Below are 23417 nucleotides of genomic sequence, written 5' to 3'. Positions count from 1 at the left end.
AATTAAATTAAATTAAATTAAATTAAATTAAATTAAATTAAATTAAATTAAATTAAATTAAATTAAATTAAATTAAATTAAATTAAATTAAATTAAATTAAATTAAATTAAATTAAATTAAATTAAATTAAATTAAATTAAATTAAATTAAATTAAATTAAATTAAATTAAATTAAATTAAATTAAATTAAATTAAATTAAATTAAATTAAATTAAAATGAAAATATAAGCTAAAGTTTTAGTAATGTTAATAATTTTGTTGTGTGTTTTAGTCATTTTTATTAGGTAATTAAATATATCTCTATATAGTTTTTATTTGGTTTTAATTTGTAATTTTAGTTTATTTGTTTTTTGTTATTTTTGAACTTCAATGTAAATTAAATGAAAATGATGCCCTAAAATACATAAAATATTTTATTTAATGCTTATTTTAAGTAATAAAAATGTAATGAGTAATATTTTTTATGGTTTTAGATTTAGTTAATGATAATAACCCTGACTTAAGACGCTATAATATTTGTTTGGTTCCACTGTTCTATGACCTAAAACAAGATGCTAAAAAACAAAACAAAAAAAACAATAAATGATAAAAAATAAAACATGACTACTCAAAAATGCTTCCAGAATGCTCAAAATATTTTGTATTTCTTAACTTTATTCACTTCATAATTCCCACAATCTCCTAAAGCCCTCTGTCATAAATGTACCATGATATTACCATGCATTTTGAACAATACCATGATGATAATACTATGCTATTCTTTTAAGTACCTTGCTAATAGTGTACATTGTGGTATTCGCACAGTGCTGCAGTATATTTCAAAAGTACCACTGTATTTCCATCTGGCTTTACACAGGTAAAGTATGAACAGACACACTGACATCTGGAACTTCTCGAAGGTCTGAAATAAACAGGCACTAGCGAGAGGTACCAGGGTAAAAAAGGCATTCTCCTGTGTTTTTACAGTGCTGTTTATCCGGGCACAGAGCCGCGTGAGAGCGCTTTAAACCCTCATATCCTCTTGTGTCATTTTAAAACCACCCATTAGCACAAATGAGGGACTAAGCCGAGACTGAAGCCACAGTGTTCGTGCAGTCGCGTACACACACGTTTATACAAGCTTGTAGACATGTACAGTGATTCAATGAGGACCACACACTGATGTCAAAACAAAACAGCTGAAAAGGTCACATGACAGGGGTTAAATCACTAGAGGTTGGTTAGGTGCTGTATTGTTATCGCTAGTCGCTATATTCGACTGATTTAACCAAGTATATCAAGAGTCGTGGTACTATTTTTATTTCAAATGAAAGTATATTTGTCAGCATTTGGGTTTATTTAAACACTGCTTTATTCGCGTTCAGTAAAATACAGATATAATGTGTGATGTATGTAATTAAAGGAATAGTTTAAAAATGAAGATTTGCTGAAATTTTCCCATTTAAGATGTAGATGAGTTTATTTATTCATCTGAACAGATTTGGAGAAATGTAGTGCTCTGCAGTGAATGGGTGCCATCAGAATGAGAGTCTAAACAGCTGACACAAATATCACAAGTAATCCACACCACTCCAGTCCATCAATTAACATCTTGTGAAAAGCTGTGGGTTTGTAAGTATTTGTAAGACACAAATCCATCATGAAGACTTTAACTTTAAACTGTAATTTCTTGCTAACAGTCCTCTACCCAAAATATTGCTTTCTCCAGTGAAAAAGTCATCTCATCTAAATCAGGGGAGAAATATGTTAACACTGTTAACAAGCAGAAGCAGTCCAAAACAGTTCTAAACAAATATGTGGGTGGATTTAGATGTGAGAGGACAACAGGAGATGGACTTTTTTCCACTGGAGGAAGATGTATTATGGATTATGGAATTGCATTTTGGCCAGAAGCAACAGTTTGAAGTTAAAAGATGTTAACTGATGAACGTGGATAACTTGTGGATTATTGTGATGTTTGTATCAGCTGTTTGGACTCTCATTCTGACGGCACCCATTCACTGCAGAGGATCCATTGGTGAGCAAGTGATGCAATGCTACATTTCTCCAAATCTGTTCTGATGAAGAAACAAACTCATCTACATCTTGGATGGACAGAGTGAGAGTACAATGCAGTTGTCAAGGTTGAAATGTTTTTTGTATAAAATGTCTGCTGAATGACTAATCAGGTTATTAATTAATCATCAGTCATAAAAGAAAAATCAGTTTTATTGATTCCTCATATCCAGCTGAGATGCATTATTGCCTGACAAACCACAACAATGACTAAAAAACAGGACAGAGAAAGGCATTATGTAATGAGTAGCATTGCAATTGCATTTTAACAGTTTAAATCTCTGGGACAACAAACATTCTTTTGAGAAGATACTCACGAGCGAGAGCTGGTGCACAGAGCAACATGAAGACAATCAAACGTGTTAAACATCCCGTCAGCGTCCGTCGCCAGACCCAGCTCCTGCCAGAGACAGACACCATTTAGACTCACAAAACAACATCATGTAAAACTAACAGAGGTAGCCAAATATTCAGCACTGAGGGAGAAATAATGCAAAAGATGAATTTGCAAAAATATTATTCTGAGTATTGGTGAGACTTGTCTAGGGAAGGTTTGACTCTGGGTTTTCTGAATCAAAATATGTTCTGAATTAAACTAAATATATATATTTTTTGATCTTGATAAAATGTATCATGGTGTCCACAAAAATACTGAGCAGCACAACTGTTTTCAACATTGATAATAATCAGAAATGTCTTTTTTTTTTGAGCAGCAAATCAGCATATTAGAATGAATTTTGAAGGATCATGTGACACTGAAGACTGGAGTAATAATGCTGAAAAAAATATTCAAGTAGAAAACATTTTTTATTTGTAATAATATTTCACCATTTTACCATTTTTACTGTATTTTTAATCTAATAAATGCAGTCATGGTGAGCTTAAGAAACTTACCAACCTCAAACTTTTGAACAGTAGCACATTATTATAATCAGTCAGACACAGACCCTCAAGAAACCCCAGCAGCTCCTCGCTGGAACAGAGCCATGCTGAGAGCGAGACAGAGACCCTGAGCCACCTGTCCACTCAGCATCCTTATGTGTGTGTTGTTTTAAATTGGCTAGAGAGGCACAGGAAGATACTGTGCTACAGTGATGATGAATTAGTCATTCTCTTGGGTCAGAGGTACAGACACACAATATGCACCATCTATCCACAGCATTACACACACACCTAACCCTGTCACTCCATTACCCATCCATCCATCCGTCCGTCCATTGGACACATGCAGAGTCTTTCCACTGACTGGACTTATGGTGAACATGTTAAAGTGACTTTTTGCAAACATTATGCATAAAATGTCCTGCTACCTGACAGATTTCTGAAGCAGATGCCCTGAGAATACACTGCGGTCTCTGTGACAGCACAAACGAATCGGCCTACGCACGTGTTGGCAAGCTCTCTGCCTGTCAGTCATTATGTGTTTGAGTTTGCTGACACCAATTCATTACAAAAAGCCTCAAAAGAATGATTGAGACACCAGAACTTGTCTGACGAAATCTTATGGATGTGATTAGGCAGATGTCAAGATCTGAATAACAACTCTGAGTCAATAATAACTTACATTTCAGTCTATTTCTCACACAAAGCTATTGCGTGACTTACTGTATTAACTCTACTTCTTACAGGTTTGGAACAGCATGACATACTGTTCAAACATTTGGGGTAATAAACAGTAAAAACAGTAATATTGTGAAATATTATTACAATTTAAAATAACTGTTTTCTACTTAAATATATTATAAAATGTAATTTATTCCTGTGATGCAAAGCTGAATTTTCAGCATCGTTACTCCAGTCTTCAGTGTCACATGATCCTTCAGAATTCATTCTAATGTGCTTATTCTTTTAATTATTAATGTTGAATATGCTGCTTAATATGTTTGTGGAAACCATGATACATTTTTTTCCAGGATTCTTAAAAGGACCAAAAGAACAGCATTTGAAATCTTTTGTAACACTAAACGTCTTTACTGTCAGTTGTGATCAATTTGTTGCATTTTTACTGAATAAAAATATGAATTTCTTTAAGCAAAGAATATAAAATCTTACGTAACCCAAACGTTTGAATGGGATATAATGCTCTTATATACACGTATATAATGCAACTCACATACTCCCTGTTAGGACTGTCAAAATGATCCTCTCTCTCTCTCAGCGTAATCTCAATCCCTTGACACATGGTTTTGTTTTGCAAGCAATTGTTCTATTATACAAAAATAACAGCTTGTATTTTTCATTTGCAGCTGTTGAGGCAGAAGTGTGTGTGAGGATGACAGAATAATGAAACAGAAGGATGAGAGCACAATACAGATAATTATACAACTTCAGATCTGTGATTTTTCACGGTCATTCGGAGAAATAAAAGAGAGAATGTGCATATGAAGGGAAATACTCCAGTCCACTATAATGTAAAAATAGAGAGTTTTGTGTGTGTGTGTGTGTCCGTGTGTGTCACACATATGGCAGTGGCCCCCGAGCTGTGTTGGCTTTGGTGTGTGAGCCAGACTCCCAGGCAGCTTTCCTGAACACTCACAGTGTCTTAATTAAAGTATTCCCAACCTTCCCTCCTTTATATAGTTGTGGCTCTCAAAACTGATTGTTACTGAAATTAAAATAAACAAACAAACAAAAACTATTAAGATTAGTTTGCATTGAGACACCTATTTGTTATGATAATTTGGCACAATGACACAATTCTCATAGGTGTAAAAAACAACAACTTTTCATTTAGCAATGCTCTTTATAATTTAAAAAAAACCATTGCATTATAGTACAGTTTTACCAATTGCACACACACATACAGTATATATATATATATATATATATATATATATACAGTGTTGGGCAAGTTACTCTGAAAATGTAATCAAATGACTGATTACTGATTACTGATTACAACTTGGACAGAAAACTATCTCTAGACATCAAGATGTTACTTTGTGATCATAGTTAGTTCGGCAAACACTTCACAATGTTCTTTTCAAGGACTACAGGGTAAAGATGCACTATCATAAAATAAGTAAATAAATAAAAACTGTGAACATGAGCCATGGGAGTAGTATAGTATCATTTAACTAGATACTATGGTAATCATTTAGTATTTAGTCCCAATATCCACTATATACTATATATATCATCTGAGACTGTCTGATACTGCAGGTTTTGTGGGATTCTCTATGTGTCTCATACAGTAGTGGGTGAAGCTCAGATTAGGAGGCAGGGTTATCAAAATCTTGGATTTGGTCCTGTTGACACACTCATAGCCTATATTATAATCCATGCGGGGAGGAATATCTCCTCCCACTCACAGCCGTCATGAGGCACAAACATATGAGGGAACACTCCGGAAATCGCAAGCTGCTGATTGATCATATATAAGAGATGTGTGATCAGCAACAGCGTAAAAATACCAAAAACTGAGGAGGAACTCTGAGCGATTTATACAACATCTGACTCACTCAACATGAGCTTTAAAGAACAGATATCATATATTTCAATAATGGGTTTAAATTTTGAATTTTCACTCAGAATTAGCTATACATTTATTTGTGATTCTCTTTATTCCTTCCTTATACTCTTATGCTCATAAACTGGTAAAAATAATTACAAAGAAAAATGCAGAGTAAATGCCCTTACAAAACTGTGGCAGTAACAAATCAGATGGCAATATGATGGTACTTGTCCAAAAATCCATTAACAAAAAACATGGTAGTACCATGGTACCTTTTTTGGAAGTGCTATATGAATATGGTTTGTAGATCATTTTAGGGGTATACCATTTATTAATGTTCTGTGCAGGGTTCCCAAACCTTTTGACCATAGAATTTACATAACTCAATTCTAAGCATTAAGTAAAAAAAAACAAAAAAAAAACCCATCTATAGAGCATTTCACTCGCAAAAAAGCAATTTCTAATATTTATATTTTATATATATATATATATATATATATATATACAACTGTAAAAATATATTTACCACAAAAAAATAGTCTTTCACAAGATGATTAATTGAGAAGCTAACATGTGTTCAACTTTTTCATACTGCAAACAAACACACTGAAATATGGAGAATATAATCAGATTTGTGTTGGGATGTGTGATTTCCCTGCTAGGCAACTGCTGTTTTCCTGAGCAAACCAACTGCTGTCTTTCATCCAGATGTTGAGGGAAGTTCCTCCTCAACTTTCATCTAAACTATCATTACAAAGGCGCTTAGAAGAACAGAAAAACTTAAATGAAAAGTTTGTGATGGCGGAAGCATTTTATCTTCATGGCACAAACATAGAAGAACCTGCCTTGAAAACTCAAACATAAAAACACCAATAGAAAAACACAAAATGCAGTTAAGGCTCGATTTAAGTCCTAAATAAGTGTATTACACACCTGATGCACTAAAAAGGGTGAAGCTGTTTTAAATTCTATGCCAAATTATGTTCCTCACTGCCTGTTTTAAAAACACTCAGAGCTCAACAAAGGGTCAAAGCAACTCATCAAAGGGAAATATTCCCAAAAATAGTCACACCAAGGTGTTGTAAGATCTTTTCCATGTTTTTCATAAGGTGTTTGAGATCTTACCTGCTCATGCTGAGGAGAGGAGCCATTTTTTCTGTCCCTCAACAGGGATGTGAGAGTCTAAATGGATGCAGAAGTTTTGTCCTTTGGCCCAGAGATGCGTCGTCCCCCTCCAGTCCGTCTTCAGTGGTGCCCACGTGCCTCTCTGACTGAAGACGACCTGTGCAGGAGATGCCAAACTTTTGGAACACATTAAGGGTTTTTTGCAAGGGCGACCTGGCTTGGTTCCTGGCGTCCAATTGGCTGGAAGAGCTCTGAGGGGTGGTGGCAAGGCTTTTTTACGACTGATGTTTAAGGGAGATGTGAGCCTCGGGCGTTACGAGCACCTTTTTTCATTTCTGCACAGGAGCTAATAACACATGTTGAGCGGCGGTAATTCTGCTAATGGGAAGCCCTACTGCAGGGAGAGCCTGTCATAAACACAGTTAGATTGTGTGTATATGACGCTGGTTAAAAAAAAACTACATTCAACATCCCACCTGGTTGACAACCATTATTCACGAATCATACTTCAATCTGTGTGAATAAATCTGGGCTGATTGCACTAAGGTTGCATATGCAGGTAGAGTAGTTGATGCAAAATCAGGGAAGGTAGTGTACTTTAACAATGCTTCAAAAACCAATGTGTCTCCAGGTAGACAGGCACTGCTGCAATTCCTACTGTAGTGATCCTACATTTCATTAAGAAATAAAAAAAAGAAAAAGAAAGCTAGGTAGCTAAAAGCATAAACAACTGCATATATTTAAATGTTTTATACATTCAAATAAGCAAATGTGAGCATTGTTTGTCCATGCAAAACTCTCCGTAAATTTCCGGAAACATTCCAAAAGTTAAAAAAAAATTCTGGAATGTTTCCGGAAATTTTCCACCTCTTTGCAACCCTTCTACTAGGCCAAACTATTTTAGATATTCTATGATTTAAATCTAAGTATATGGCTTTTCACTGTTTTTATTACAACTCACAAAACACATAAGTCCAATTGCACAATATGATGTATAAAACATAAACTTGCCTTGGCAACCACCATTGATTAACCAAACTGCCAAAATGTCTCTATATTGTAAACATTATGATCACATTAGTAATAATCGCTTTAATGAGCTTCTGCCTAAAATTAATTCATGTTAGCTAGCTGTATGACTCTATTATCTTGAACTGTTCATTTGTGAAATGAACATTACTTGGACACATTCACTTCTGATAACAGATCACTCTAAATTGTAATGCAGACACATGCATTTGCATTTTCTGTAAAGCTGCTTTGAAATGATGCGTATTGTGAAAGCGCTATACACATAAATTTGAATTGAATTAACCAAGATATCTAATAAAAAAAATACAAGCAGAACTAAGTGTTGAAATTCCGTGTGGTGTTTTCTGAAGAATTCAGTGGGTGCAGGTTTCTGGTCGGAGTCACTGATGACTAATGCTGAAGGATGTTGAGAGAAATCTGTCAGATGGGAGATATTGCATAACAAACCTCAAGTTATGCCCAAAAGGGTGTTTAAACAATAAAAGCAGCAAAAAATTAGACCCAAAAAGCTGAGGGATAAGAAAAGCAGCAGCAGTGCCAATCTTCCTCAGCAAATGGGGACTAACTATGAGGGATGTTGAGGTACATCTAACAGATGGGAAATACTGCATAATAAACCAATAAAGCGTTTGTATGTTTATATTAGATTAGTCAGACTTGTTTTTGCTTTTCTGTCCTTATTGGATTATAAAGAAAAAGACTATTTAATAATAGATGAGACACAGCAGAGTGCTCTCAAAAGAAAAGGAGATTGTAAAGTCGCTGTAAAACGACAGCATATTAGAATGATTTCTGAAGGATCATGTGACACTGAAGACTGGAGTAATGATGCTGAAAATTCAGCTTTGCACCACAGCAATAAATTACATTTTAAAATATATTCAAATAGAAGAGTTATTTTAATAGTAATATTTCACAATATTACTGTATTTACTGTATTTTCAATCAAATAAATAGAGACTTCTTTCAAAAACATAAAAAAAAATAATGAATCATGACTGACCCCAAATTTAAATAGTGTGTATGACAGAAATACTATCAAGAGTAGTATGCTAGTATGTTAGGTTCAGTTATACATTTTAAACAGCAGCATTCCAAATTGTTGCATTCCCTCACTTGCATTGCTGTCACATGACCTAGCAAGTTTCGGGAAAAAAACAACAAAACGTGATTGTGCATTTTTAAATCCAATCTTGTGTAAATTTGTCTTAAAAATGGAGTAACTTTTAAAATACTTCCTCCTACCCCAATAGGTAAACCATCCATGGGTTGATTGCCTTGAAAAGTTGATTTCTTTAAAAAAATAAATGAATAAATAATTCCTTTATCTGATGACAGACGGGTGAAGGAGACCTGTTTGAAGTAGGCATTTCCATACAATTACCCAACAAATATGTTTATTAATATGAATATTACTTACGGTTCATTCGTCACACTGGTAGGTCAAGTTGCTGCAGTACATTGTTCTGGCTGTGTACTGTGCATTTCAGCCCATATTCTATGTATACAGAAAATGTACATATAATTTACAGCATATACTAAATATGACAAAAAGGGCAAGACAGCGTATGTAAAGTTTGCAGGACTCATGGTATTTGGATATGCTTCTGCAGTGACACTAACCTTAGTATTTGGGGTTTCCTGTGTGCAGATACAATCAGGAAGTTACCTGTTCAAGACCAGATGTTGCAGAGTTTACATAAGCCAATCTGCACACCTGCACAGTCTGCTACTACTCAGAAATGCCGAGCTATTGTGCAACTACCCAAGTGAGCTTTTAAAAACACTCCAAAGTATGTATATACTGTACTGTCTGCACCGATTCAGCATCAATATTTGATCGGTACACACAAAGAGACATCCACATTCACTGGCCGGAACAGACCCGCATGCTTTTAGTGCATAGCACACACTGTGTGTTTAAACAACCAGCAGTATGAATGCAATGAATGCTGGGTAACTTCAATATGTAATCTGATTATGAATAGCAGAGGTTTAGCAGTCACGGGCAGGTGATCCAACCTCAAATTATAAATCTATTATTTTAGTTATTTATGTATTGATTGGTTGATGGCCCTGCTTAATTTTTTATAATTAAATATTAATCCTAAGCTTAAACTGTAAATGCAGAGACACATTTAGTCTCTTAAACAAGAGTAAAGCTGAATTATCTCACATGTATTGACACTGGCGTAAGCCTGTATGCATAGTGCGTCTGACAACACAGAGCACACATCCATCCCTTATTATCATGCATCCAGCCTCAGACACACACAGAGAGAGAGAGAGAGAGAGAGAGAGAAAGAGAGAGGGGCCAAGCGAGTGGCGCAGCAGCACTTAGGCAGATTGAACATCATCTGTGGAGGTGGGAGAACGCAAGCGCGCTACCGCAGCACGCAGGAGCTGAATGATCACCATGGCAACAACAGCATCAGCATCAGTACCAGCAGCAGCAGAAGCAGAAGCAGCCGTGAGCCACTAATGCCTGTATCAACACTGAGACCTGCTCCTGCTCTCAACACACACTCCCTCCCTCTCAACTTAATGACATAGGATCAAAGCGGGTGCGCGGATCACGCCTCTGGGTCGTCGCACAGGCAGGTAAGGTAACGGACGTTTACGCTCTTTCTCTGTTATTGTTCATCCGTGTTTGGCTCACATCGACTGTGGACTTGCTTTTGACTGGTGTTTCCTAATGACTGTCTAGTCTGGTCTGGTCTTTAAGCCGCTCTTAGATGGACAGGCAGGGAAATATTCCGTTATCCGGCATAAATCCCTGTTAGGAACATATTGGATGCATATTCTGCCAATGCAACGCGCCAGCCATCTGGCTCCATCAGAAAAGCACAGCACTGTATTTCTACATGACAACAACACATTTGAAGCATGTGACATTGATGATGACTTGAGCAGTACGCCGTGTGCCGGACACCACGGTTGGGAATGATTTGATTTAGGTGCATGTATACTAATTCGCTTTCTGTTCTGTTAGAGGGCTAATATGTCATTTGATGGGTCAGAAAGAGTTCAATCAAAACCTGAAGGAACTGTTTAGACATATGACAAGGATTTGCATGATGCATTTTTGTACTACGGTGAGGAAAGAAAATCTAGGATTTTGGTTTTCCTTCATGTATTTGGTGCAAAACTGACTGTAAACACCTCTTCAACCTCTCTGAGAGATTACATGTAATGAGGTGTTTCTAGCAGGGCTGAACTGACAAAAACAGCCTGCTGAAGACTCAAGAAACTCCAGCTTACAGGAGCTCACTAAAACCACTGGAATTTTACTCCGGAGTTATTCTGCATTAGCCAAATTCAGGCGTTCACCTTGAATGGGACAATTTCACTCTTAATGAACTCTTCTAAATGCATAATCCGAGCTGAAGAACTGGAATGGCCTGTATCTGTGAAGGTCAATAAATCTGACATTCACAGCACCGTCTTGGCAAGCCGGGCTGCGGATGTATTTTTCAAATTACTTGTCTCGTGTAGATGAGACTTAAGAATTCAGCTCATGGCATTTGACTCAGCCTGACATTTAAAGGCGATGTAAAATCTGGAATAATCAGGACTCTTAATGAGCGCTGTGAATAATGTAGTTGGACCGTATAGATGGTGACATTCAAGTGCAAAGTAGCGAGTCCCGCAGGGGCCCGGACGCTTGTCGGCGTGTTTAACGGATGGGGCCTGGGCTTGCCGGAGGACACGAAATACCCCAGACGCCAGAGTGTTCTAACTGATGTGGTAAAACAGCAGATTTTCCAGCAGACTTCCGATCGGCCAGGTCTGTCCACACTGCTCCAGGCGAACTGTACAGGATGATCTTGTGGGAATGCTGGGAGAAAGAAAAACAGCCAAGTTTAGTCATTGTAGATGATCTAGAAAAAAATCAACACAAAGTTCTAGAATGCTCAGAGGACAGGAGTTTTCATAAATAAACAATTAACCATTGTTTAAAGGTTTTTGAACATTTCAATGAGGTTTAATGAATGCCTCTTTAGAAATAAAAAAATAAACAGTCATTAATAGCATGACATGATACAGCAGCAATCAATAAATCTCAGTAGCATTTTACAATAATGTTAACATTAATGCAGTAGATAGATACCATGAACTATGAATTAAGAATACTTTTAAAGCATTTCTTAATCTTGGTTAAAGTTAATTTCTGCATATATTGAATGTATCACAGTATTAAGCAGCACAACTGTTTTCAGCATTATAAATAACAATAAATGTTTCTTGAGCAGCAAATCAGCATATTAGAATGATTTCTGAAGGATCATGTGACACAGAAGACTGGAGTAATGATGCTGAAAATTCAGCTTCGCATCACAGAATTAAATTACATTTTAAAATATATTCAAACAGAAGACAGTTGATTTAAATTCTAATAATATTTCACAATATTACTGTTTTTACTGTATTTTTTTTTTTTTTTAATAAATGCAGCCTTGGTGAACATAAGAGACTTTCAAAAATATTTTAAAAATATTAACTTTTGATCAGTGTCTATTTATAAATCATAAACGTTAACTAAGTAAATTGTTTATTGTTACTTTATGATACCCATTTCTTAAGCATGTTAACAGATCGAACCTAAAATCTTACATTTCATTGTAAATCAGACATTTTATGGTTACAGACAAAGACAAATGAGGAGCTACAGGAATTTGTTTCACTTTTGCTGGGTAGTCGCACCAACAGACAAATTTAAATATAGATAGCTGTACATTAAATACCAAATACATTCAAATTGGCTTTGATTATGTCGTGCCATTCAGCATTTTTTTTCTTTCAGTGTGGTAAAACAACTTTACTTTTAGCTGGAAACATACTTGGTTAGGACACAGTGTTACACAAAGTGAACAGCAAAAATATCTTCCAAGTGTACTAACCAGTCACAACAACTGGACATTTTGTTGGTTGGTTGGCTTCTGTTTCCGCATTGTGCAAGATAACCACGCCCACAGTGACATTTCATTGGTCAATCCTTCTCCTCAAAACTGCATATTAAACATCAAATAGTCTTAATGTTCTGATTTGCATCACACATTATTTTTACCCTAATTGATCATAAAAAAATAACCTGTTGTGTCACCTAATTAGGACACGGTGTGTAATGCAGACAGGAACTTCATTGTACTTCAGCATGATTTTATCTCTCTCATTTCAAGCAGTGATCTGTGACTATTCAGGACAGTGTCACACATTAGCATTTGAGTCAGCTGTGAATCCTGTAATGTGAACAGCTCTGTGTGTGAACCGCATCAGGACAGTGTGTGTGCGCGAGTGTGCCATGTCAGGTTTTCTCAGGTCTCTTTGTGTGGATTTGTAACAGTTTGTGCTCAGGCCGGTCTCATGCGGTCCTGTGACTCTCTCTCATGTGATTTCTCTAATCTCTTTTCACTATCACATTGTTCCCGCAGGGTCAAGCGCATGCCGTATAAATCTTTTACCAGCACCATTGTCCTACTGCAGGACTTCATTATACAGAGCCGAATATCACTGCTGCAAGACATATGCAGATTTGATCTACAATTATCCATCTATCCATTCATCCATCCATCTGTTTATATGCACAGTAAGAATCATTTATATGTTCATGTATTTTTGGCTTTAGAGGTACAGTTGTTATTCTGTGCCCTGTGATCTAACGACAAACCAAACCTCTGTCATCTCACCCAACTTCACCCTGTCTTCTGTCTGTATGTAGCAAAGTAGAAGCATGTGACCTTTTGAGTTGTCACAGCCAGCTTACTTGGGAAAAAGAGTATGCTATTATTCCATACTATTATCTAGTCTACTATTTTGGAAAGAAAATAACACGCAACTATAGCATGTATATGAATACTATGCAAAGCATGTGGACTTTCTGTATGCATGGAATATCTGGATAATCTACAAGTTTTGCCAAAATGTGCATATAGAGCACAGTGCGTTAGATACTGTATCCCACAATGCAATGTGCCCAAGTGACCTTTCATTTTCAGTGTAATGAAAATTGATGTCATCCACAATTTTCAATACTGAGTTTTTGATTTATTAGGTAATCGGTCTGCTAAACATTTTGAATGAACACAAATTTGAATGAAAACACCTAATCATGTTTTGAAAAGTTAATTGAATGTCTCATGGCGCTGTGAAATGCTTGATTCTGATTGGTCAGTTGTGACAATCCGAGGTCAGTTATTCCTAATAATGACTGTCGTCAATAGTAAAGCTGTATAATGACCGCCAATATGAGGCCAACACTTTTTTTTTTACGTCTCCTGTATCACACAGTCTCTCTTGTTTCATTCAAACGCAACAGGCGCCATCTTACGCCTCAGTTATAGACTATTTTCTTAAAAGAAACCTGTAAACTGTAGATAATAAGATAATAAACAAGTATGCTTTTGAAATGCTTTCTTCTCAAATCAATATTTCACATCCCTGCCTTTATTAAAGTGGTGAAATGTTCTTTAATAAGTGGCATGACTGTACATTATCCATTAAATGCCCAGCTTGTTTGAACTTGTTTGTTCGTGCAGGCTTAAAACTGTTTGTTATATAGGAACTGTTTTTGTGTGCGTCTCGGATGATTTTTGCAATAACAACCGGTTGGATGTACAGTACATCATTCCTTATTTGCTGAATTATACATGCAGCATAAAGAGGTCATGTCACAACAACATAGCTTACTACTCTTTTAATGTTGACAACAGTGTAGTCTCATGTTAGACAGAGGTTTACATGACTTTGACTTTTGAGATGTGTGTCTATTTCAAGAGTGGTGAAGTTGATTTGAGCTGTAATTTATAAAATAAAATAAATAAAACTTCTGTCAGGACCACTATCGTCAAAGATGATTGACAATTAGCATACAGTTTGGATTGGCGGTATGGTTCTGTTCTGGGCAATAACTCCCTGCGCATCCATGCAACCTAGCATGGATGAGAGCAGGGAGAGCAGCGATAACACCCCCAGGGTAAACAGAACAGAACCAACATAAATGTATTGCAGATATCGTTAAAGTTCAATAATGTTATGTACACATTTTAGAATTAGTCTGATACAAAGGAGAATCAGAAGGCTGAATCCCGACTGACAGAGGAGGAGTTGGGGATGGAGGAGGATAATTAGCTATTGAGCAATGCAAAACTGCTAATAATACTGAGGGATCTTATATATGAATGCTTAGATAGGTGTCGTATTCCCATAGGTAGATGGGGATCAGCTGAGAGTCAGCTGATGCGAGCTTGACTAACGTGACCTGCCAGAACTAACGCTACGTTAGATAATTATTTCAGTTCAGGGAATGTGCTGTATGTTGACAAACTACAGCATTAAATGTTCCAGTTCAACAGCATCATTCACTGCTGTTCCTTTATAAACCCGACTGCATTGTGTCAGCTGATGTGTGCCGTCTAAAATGTTGTTGGAGGTTTCCTGAGCAGAGTCAGCAGTTTTTTAAGCTTTTCTAGGCAGAATCAGTGAACTAGTTGTTGCATATTTGTCTTTCTTGCCATGGCCTTGTGGAGGCTAAGGTGAATTTGTTGTGTTTGGGTTTATTCCATATAAATTATATTCCTGCATTAGCTGAACATTATTGGCATTGCGATTGGATTCATTTTTTAAGTACAAAAAGGTTTTGCTGTATTAAAATACATTTTAAATAGATTAATAAAATATATAAATCTAATAAATATTGCAATGAGCTCTGAATGAACAGGAAAACACCTTCAAAGAAGGCAAAGGGAGTATCTGAACTGAATTCAAGAAAGCTTGTGACTCACCAAACGACTTTCTCTCTCTCGCTCTCTGTCTCTGTGTGTGTGTGTGTGTGTGTGTGTGTGTATTGATCGATTTCAGCCAAGACTCAAATGAGGGTTAAAGCCAATGTCACTTCCTGTCTGACAACCAGTTCTGGTGAAACAGAATTTTGACATTTGTTTTTTGACAATCAATTCATTATAGCAGAAAAAGAAAATGTTTTTGCATTCATTCATTCATGCATTCATTCATACTTAATTATTATTTGTAATTATTGAAAAAAGTATGTGTGTGTGTGTGTGTGTGTGTGTGTGTGTGTGTACTGTATAAGGGTTGTCAAATCGATTAATCACATTCAAAATATTGGTTTGTGTTTACATAACATATGTGTGTGTGCTTTGTATATTTATGTATACATAAATAAACACACACACACATGGATATATTTAAGATCATATCATTTAATAAATCATATATAAATATGAATACACATGTGTACATATTTCTTAAAAGTATATGCATGTACATATTTATATATACATATAAATATACACAAGGCACAAACATATATTATGTAAACAATCTTTTTGGATAGAATTAATTGCGATTAATCAATTTGACAGCTGTAATATAATATATATTGCATCCAAAATAAAAGTTTGCGTTTACATAATATATGCGTGTATACACACACACACACACACACACACACACAGACAGACTGACACAGCCTGACAGGCCCATAAGGCTCTTCACTCTTGCCAGAATGAAATCATAGATCACTCACAGCAAGCCCACGGCCTGCAGAATTGATCAAGCAAGTGTCTTCAGTCAGCAATAGATTTATGACTGCACACAAGCACCCATTGTTGCACAAAAATATTGAATATTGCTGGAAGTGAACTCTGGGAAATGCAGGTTACATGTCCATCATTTTGGCAGATCTCTGAGAATATTAAAGGTGTCCGGTAATTCAGTAATACATTCAACTGAACACTTCACAGTCCTAACACACCGAGAGATTCATTTAGCAGACTTCCATTGCAAACAAGTTTTTTAATAGCAGTTTAAAGTCCGGTAACATCCATTGTGTGTGATTACTGCCTGTAAAGGAAGTAGTGACCTCAGTTAAACCAATATTGTTTGATCATGTCATACCATCTAAATCTAATTACATGAGTAAATCTTACATATATGAATCTTGTCGCATTAATCAATCAAGCAGATTAGTCAGGTTCCTAGTTCCTTTCACACACTTTATTTGATTACATTTATTTTACTTTTTATGTTTTTACTTTACTTCATTTTTTCCCTATATTTATTAACTGAGCAGATTTATTAAAAAATGAATAGCATAAAACATAATTATTGTCTAAATCTAATGAGACCTATAATTATAGGAAGAAATCTGTTATATTCTGTTTAAAATTGACCTAACCAACTTCATATTATTCTGTTGTGTTCTATTTTATTTTGTATTTATTTATTCAGCAGATGCATTTACCCAAAGCAATGTTATATTATTCAGTTATATTCCATTTTATTCTATATTTCTTTAACAAATGCATTTACCCAAACCAACTTTATATTATTCTAATCTGTTTATTAATTTAGCAAATGCATTTACCCAAAGCAACTTTATATTATTTTATTATTTTCTATTTTAACTATATTTATAAATTAGGTCCATTTACCTAAAGCAACTTTATCAACTTCAGCAACTTTAGCAGATGCTAAATTAATAACATATTATAATAACACAAGTAACATTTTATTCTATATTTATTTATTTAGCAGACTAACTTACACACTGCAACTTTGTATTGTTCTATTATGTCCTATTTTATTCTATATTTATTTACTTAGAACAGCATGCAATTTACTTTGGGTAAAGTTTACAGCGTTTTATTTTACAGGAAAGCTAAGGGGTCAGTTTAGCAGATGCATTTACACAAATTATCTTTTTATTATTATATTATGTTATATTTATTCTATATTTATTTAGAAAATGCCTTTACTTAAAACAACTTTTTAATATTCTTATTCTATATTTATTTAGCATATGCATTTACATGTAGCAACTTGATATTATTGTATTACTTTATTTAATTCTATATTTATTGACTAGACGTATTTACCTAAAGCAACTTCATGTTATTCTAATATATTTTATATTTATTAATTTAGCAGATGCATTTACACAAATTATCTTTATGTTATTCTAGTATGCTCTTCTATATTCATTTATTTATGCATTTACCTAAAGCAATTTCATGTTATTCTACTATAATCTATATTTATTCAGCAGATCCTTTTACACAAAGCACCTCTATATAATTCATTTACTTACTAGATGCATTTACCTTTTCTATTCTATATTTATTAAGTTAGCTGATGCATTGATCCAAATCAACTTTTCAATATTCCATTTTATTGTGTGCATATACATATTGCAACTTCATATTGTTCTATTGTTTTATTTCATCTATATTTATTTACTTATTAGATGCATTTACCTAAAGCTACTTCATGTTATTCTACTATATTCTATATTCAATCATTTAGCAGGTGCATTTACCTAAAGCAACTTAATTACATTCTATTCTGTTCTATTCTTATAGATACAAAAGTCCTTCTATACTGCATGAATATTGCATGCTTCAAATTAATCACCAGTACCCATAATGCCCTCTGCTTCTGCTCCAGCAGCTGCAGAGGTCAGTGTTCTCTGGCCCGTCTCGGACAGGCTCTCAGGATACTGAATGGGGCAGTGAAGCCAACACGGTGGAACATTGTGTCAGTTAACGCAAGGGCAGCGTTTCAAAGGAAACATATTTTTCATTTCTCAGCATCAGCTGCCAGAGGAAGGTGACTGCAGCTCCAGAGCTGTTAACCTTTAGCCGGCATACCGAGACCGAGCACTAAACCACTAATAATAGCCATCTAATGCTACACCACACTCGTTCAGATCCCGCCTCTTTATTGCTTCCTTTTCCCACTCCCTCTGTAATGTCTGCTGGAACGGCATTCCTATCAATATTTCATCACTGCTACCAGAAACATTTTTGTGCTCCCCATTCACATCGGACGGTGAAGCTCCTGTAGCTTTCCTTACTACGGCTCATGCGGTTTTGAAACATTTTAATCATCTCTGTTTATTAAAGGGGTCCTATTATGCTCTTTTACAAAGTCTTGATTTTGTTTTGGGGGTGTACTAGAACATGCTCTCATCCTTGGTGGTTCGAAAAACTGATTATTTTTCACATAATTTACATTATTACAATACCTTTCTCCCCAGCCTGGCACAAACGGCTTGATTAGTTCCGGCTTTGATGAAGGTCCGCCTTCCGAAAAACAAAATGTGTTATGATTGGTTAGCTGTCTCACAATTATGACTTTTTAACTCGCATTGCTAGTTTATGTCACGCAATTCTTAGAAAAAAAAGTCAGAATTGTGAGTTAAAAAGTCGCAATTACCTTTTTTATTTTTTATTCAGTGGCGGAAACGGGCTCCCATAGTGATGTGCTTTATTGTCCTGAAAATACACAATAAAACTTCAAATTATATAATACATTTTGGAACAGATTGACACTTATTCATCTGACAACTGGACATTGATATTGGATGATGGCCTGGTCATTATATCTGTTTTTTACTACAATAAAGGCAATTTGAAAGAGAATGAGTAATAAAGATAATGAAGGACAAACAAACAGAGAAAGAGACAAAAAGACAGAAAGATAAACTTGAGTGAAAATGTGAATGCTAATAATTAATGCTGAGTGTTGCTCTCTAAAACACACTGATTCTTTCTCATAAAGGCAGTCTGGAAAAGAAAATATCCAATCAGATTCCAGCCAATCCTCTCATGTCACAAGCACTGGACTCGCACCACAACCTGTTGTGTGGGAAGAAGCCATTGATATGATTACTGCCACACACACACACACAGGTTCAGCCTGAGCTGCGGCGTCTCTTAGACGGATGGTGTCATAAGTATGATTTGGGATCACATCCAGAAATGCCACTGCTGCCATCCGTCTTGGAGCTGTGCGACGTACATTCGTTTGCCACAGAGCAGCACATCGGGTTCTCAGAACAAATATAGTCTGGGATGAGTCACAGCCTGAGTAATTAGAGATGGCGTCTCCCTGAGTCACACATGTGCGTCCGGCTCTTGAGTCACTGGATTGTGTTCATTTGGGTTACCACGGTAAACACACTCCCTCACAATGGGCAAACGGCTCGGCTGACAATGAAACAGCAACATAGAGAGTCCTGAATGAGAAATGCATTCTGAGTTAGATAGCAAGACAATGCAAGTCTTGATGTGTTCAGCTGCAAATGAACATTTCTCTGTCTCTCTAGGTGATGGAATAGATGATGTCGGAAGTACAGGGCACTGTGGAGTTCTCGCTGGAGCTGCACAAGTTTCACAATGTGGATCTCTTCCAGAGAGGGTAAGTCTGTATTCTTCTGTACGTCTAATGAAGGCTGTGTTAAGTGTCTGTTCTCTAAACAACCAGTTCGGAAAGAGCACATGGTGACAGCATCACGCATAAACACTAAGAGCCACTTTGAATCAGTTTAATTGTCACATTCCAGGCATTTTTCCATGTTCTTTTTGGATGCAGTGAATAGTCAGCTTTGTGTGGCATTCATTTTGTGTCATGCGGCACAAACACCAGAGCTGGAAATCAAAACTAGAGTTTTGGTATATGTCTCATTATGCTAACAGCTAGCGTAGTCTTAAAAGCTGACAATATTAACTTTTAGCAGATATATGCATTTTCTCTAATGGGAAATTGTTTTAAGATGTTTTTTAAAGGGATAGTTCACCCAAAAATGAAAATTCTGTCATCATTTACTCACCCTCATGTCGTTCCAAACCTGTATGAGTTGCTTTCTTATGTTGAACATAAAAGAAGATATTTTGAAGATTGCTGGTAATCAAACAGTTGGTGGTTGCCATTGACTTCCATAGAGGGTAAGTAAATGATGACATAATTTTCATTTTTGGGTGAACTATCCCTTTAATGTTTTTGAAGGACGTCTCTTCTGTTAACCAAGGTTGCATTTATTTGATCAAAAATGCAGTAAGATCAGTAATATTGTAAAATATTATTACTACTAAAATAACTATTTTCTATTTGACTATTTTAAAATGTAATTTATTCCTGTGATGCAAAGCTGAATTTTCAGTATCATTACTTCAGTCTTCAGTGTCACATGATCATTCAGAAATCATTTTAATATGCTGATTTGCTGCTCAAAGAAACATTTCTAATTATTATCAATGATGAAAACAGCTGTGGTGCTTAATATTTTTGTGGAAACTGTTATATCTTTTTTTCAGGATCATCTGATGATTATAAAGTTCAAAAGAACAACTTTTGTAACATTATACATGTCTATACTGCCACTTATTATCAATTTAATGTATAATTAAAGTATTAATGTAATGTAATGCAATAAGTTTACAGGAAAAGAAAACGGTGCTTCGTGCAATTTCATAGAGTTTTTAAAGGTGAAGCATGTGTGATTTCTGAGCCATTAGTGGTAACAAACGAAATTTGTAATCTGTTTGAGCAGTCTGATTGGCTCAGACATATTCACCCAACCAATGGTGTGAATTTGGGGTGGGGCTATCTGTTTGACCAATAGCAGACAAGAATTTTATTTGAAAACAATATATTTGGTACCTCTAGTGGTGCAAAATGATATTTACACATTTGTTTAATGCTAATTACTTTGAAAACAACCATAACCACCGTACCAGTGTCAATGCAACCACTCTAACTCTCAGTTCCCAATATAATCAAAACAGTTGTCTATGCTGCAAATGGCTAAAGTCGTGTTGTGTGCATTGTAGACAGCTTCACTGACTGTAACAGGAGTTATCTTCGAGTTCCGGTGCATCGCTTGCTGGTGTTGATTGGGTGTTAAACAGTGTTTTCATTTACATCTCCCTGCTAAGACCATGCGATGTCACAGGAAGGTGTTTGTTTCAGTAGACTGGTAGAAAAATGATTGATTTTTGCTGGTTTTGTACATTATGTTCCTGTCATTGGTTCAAACCAAATCAATTACAGTCAGCAGGTGAAGTCTACAGGGAATTCAATGACTTTTCAGGTCACTGATTTTTTAACTATACAGAGATCTGACTAGAAACTCATTTGAGATTCAGGGACAAAACTGTGCTTCCATGACCTTTATGATTCGTGACTAGAGTTCTGCTGCCACGAGTTTGGTGCTAGTCCAGTGGTTGACATTCAATAACATTGGCATGTTATGTGCACACTACCATTCAAAAGTTTGGGGTTGATCACTTTTGATGAATATAATGCATTCTTGCTGAATAAAAGTTTGTTTTAAAAAAATCTTACTGAATGGTAATATATGTAAATATACATTACTAAATATAAAACACATTAAATATATACACTAAATATATATTAATAGTTAGTGTACTTTTTAGTGTTAGTTAGTACTTTTTAGTTCCCTTTCAGTCGGTCACTCTCGACGTCACGTCGGATGACCGACGAATTGGGATCTCGCTTAGAGAGACCAATCCACTTCGAGTGTTCGTTCAGTCTTCTTCTCTCAGTAGAGTAGTCAGGAGCAGAACGATGTAATCGCTCGGCTCCGAAGCGAAAAGCTGAATATGCGCTGCATCTGCTGCCTACTTATACTCACGCTGTGATCAGCAGCAGCTGGATGCAATAATCGCATGCCAATGTGCATTGGCTCGTTTAGTTTACACTCGAAGTGGATTGGTCTCTCTAAGCGAGATCCCAATTCGTCGGTCATCCGACGTGACGTCGAGAGTGACCGACTGAAAGGGAACGAGGGTTACATACGTAACCGAGACGTTAGTTTTAGTTAGTGTACAAAAAAGTGATAAAAAGGGTCAATTACAGGATTTTACATGGATACTTTCCATTATACTTTATCTAAAAATTAACCATCTTAAGGTTGATTGAAAAAAAAACAACAACTGTCAACTACCAATTTAAAGACAACATGAAAACATATTTTATCCTATTTACCGTATTTAATAAATGCTCCTGTTTTTATTGTGAAAAACATTTTATGGAGGCAAATAAAAAAATGCTATTAATCATAATTAAGGTTAATAGTGAGTGTTAACAGTACATTAGCATTTAATTTAACAACTTAATAATTGTATAACACAAAAGGATGGGAGATTAAAGTTCTCGTTGTCTTGAAGAACCGGGTAGTGCTAACGCAAAGGTTGCAAGTTCAGTCCCAAGGGTGATCAATAAAGTTTCTGAAAAAAGCAAGTCTATAAAGCTAGAAATACTATAGAGACTCCCAAGGCACATCTACTGTAGACACCTGTCTGTCAGCAGATCTAATATAGTATTACCTGTCTATCCTCCACCGTTCTCCTGACAGCTGTGTGAAGCAGAGGTTGCGATGGAGTAGAGGTCACTCATAATGTTTTTCAGCTCAGCCCGTCTGCTCTGAGATTAAAGCAAGGCCATTGGCTGAAACATCAGCTTTGCAGAGATTTGACTGGCCCTTCCCCCCTCCATAAAGCAGAAAGCTCTTGTCTGAAATAATCCCCACAAGACACACACTGCTCTCTAATATACTGTTTGTTTTTAACAGCCCCTGTATGTAGTTCCTACGGTGGCCGAGAGAGCTCAACGTGATGCAACTTCAGAAAACACATGCAAATAGAAAAAGCACCAGCAAATTAAGAAAACATCTTCATCAGTTTGACAGAACATGTGCTGCAAACACACTCGCAACACAACCAAATACAAAAACAAGCTGCAAATGCTCACAACACAAGCAAAAACAGAAACGCGCTGCAAATGCTCACAACACAACCAAATAAAGAAAGCGCTGCAAATGCTCACAACACAAACAAATAAAGAAATGCGCTGCAAATTCTCACAACACAAACAAATAAAGAAACGAGCTGCAAAAACAGAAACGCGCTGCAAATGCTCACAACACAA

At 35.9% G+C, this 23417-nt stretch overlaps 2 protein-coding genes across 4 annotated transcripts in view; one reads left to right on the top strand and one right to left on the bottom strand.

Moving 5' to 3' along the window:
- Positions 1-9472, bottom strand: part of LOC107727308 (collagen alpha-1(IX) chain-like) — a 26672-nt gene extending 17200 nt beyond the window's left edge. Inside the window, exons 1-4 of the mRNA XM_016537146.1 lie at positions 9291-9472; positions 9088-9165; positions 6636-6792; positions 2374-2456 (exon numbers count right to left, since the gene is read on the bottom strand). Of these exons, the coding sequence (XP_016392632.1) occupies positions 2374-2456; positions 6636-6661 (109 nt within the window). The 5' untranslated portion in view covers positions 6662-6792; positions 9088-9165; positions 9291-9472. The remainder of the gene's footprint in view (positions 1-2373; positions 2457-6635; positions 6793-9087; positions 9166-9290) is intronic.
- A 367-nt stretch (positions 9473-9839) lies between these two features.
- LOC107727216 (protein FAM135B-like) overlaps positions 9840-23417 on the top strand; it is a 67430-nt gene continuing 53852 nt past the window's right edge. Inside the window, exons 1-2 of one of the 3 annotated variants that reach the window (XM_016537011.1) lie at positions 9840-10268; positions 19795-19886. In XM_016537011.1, the coding sequence (XP_016392497.1) occupies positions 19807-19886 (80 nt within the window). In that variant the 5' untranslated portion in view covers positions 9840-10268; positions 19795-19806. Of the gene's footprint in view, positions 10269-10695; positions 11455-19568; positions 19640-19794; positions 19887-23417 lie in introns of those variants that run through there. The other 2 variants (XM_016537027.1, XM_016537017.1) reach the window with 2 other exon arrangements.

This window comes from Sinocyclocheilus rhinocerous, unplaced genomic scaffold (assembly GCF_001515625.1).
Source record: "Sinocyclocheilus rhinocerous isolate Xijiao unplaced genomic scaffold, SAMN03320098_v1.1 scaffold1154, whole genome shotgun sequence".
Taxonomy (NCBI): domain Eukaryota; kingdom Metazoa; phylum Chordata; class Actinopteri; order Cypriniformes; family Cyprinidae; genus Sinocyclocheilus; species Sinocyclocheilus rhinocerous.
The sequence above is the reverse complement of the archived record's forward strand: the minus strand, read 5'-3'. Positions and strand labels throughout refer to the sequence as shown.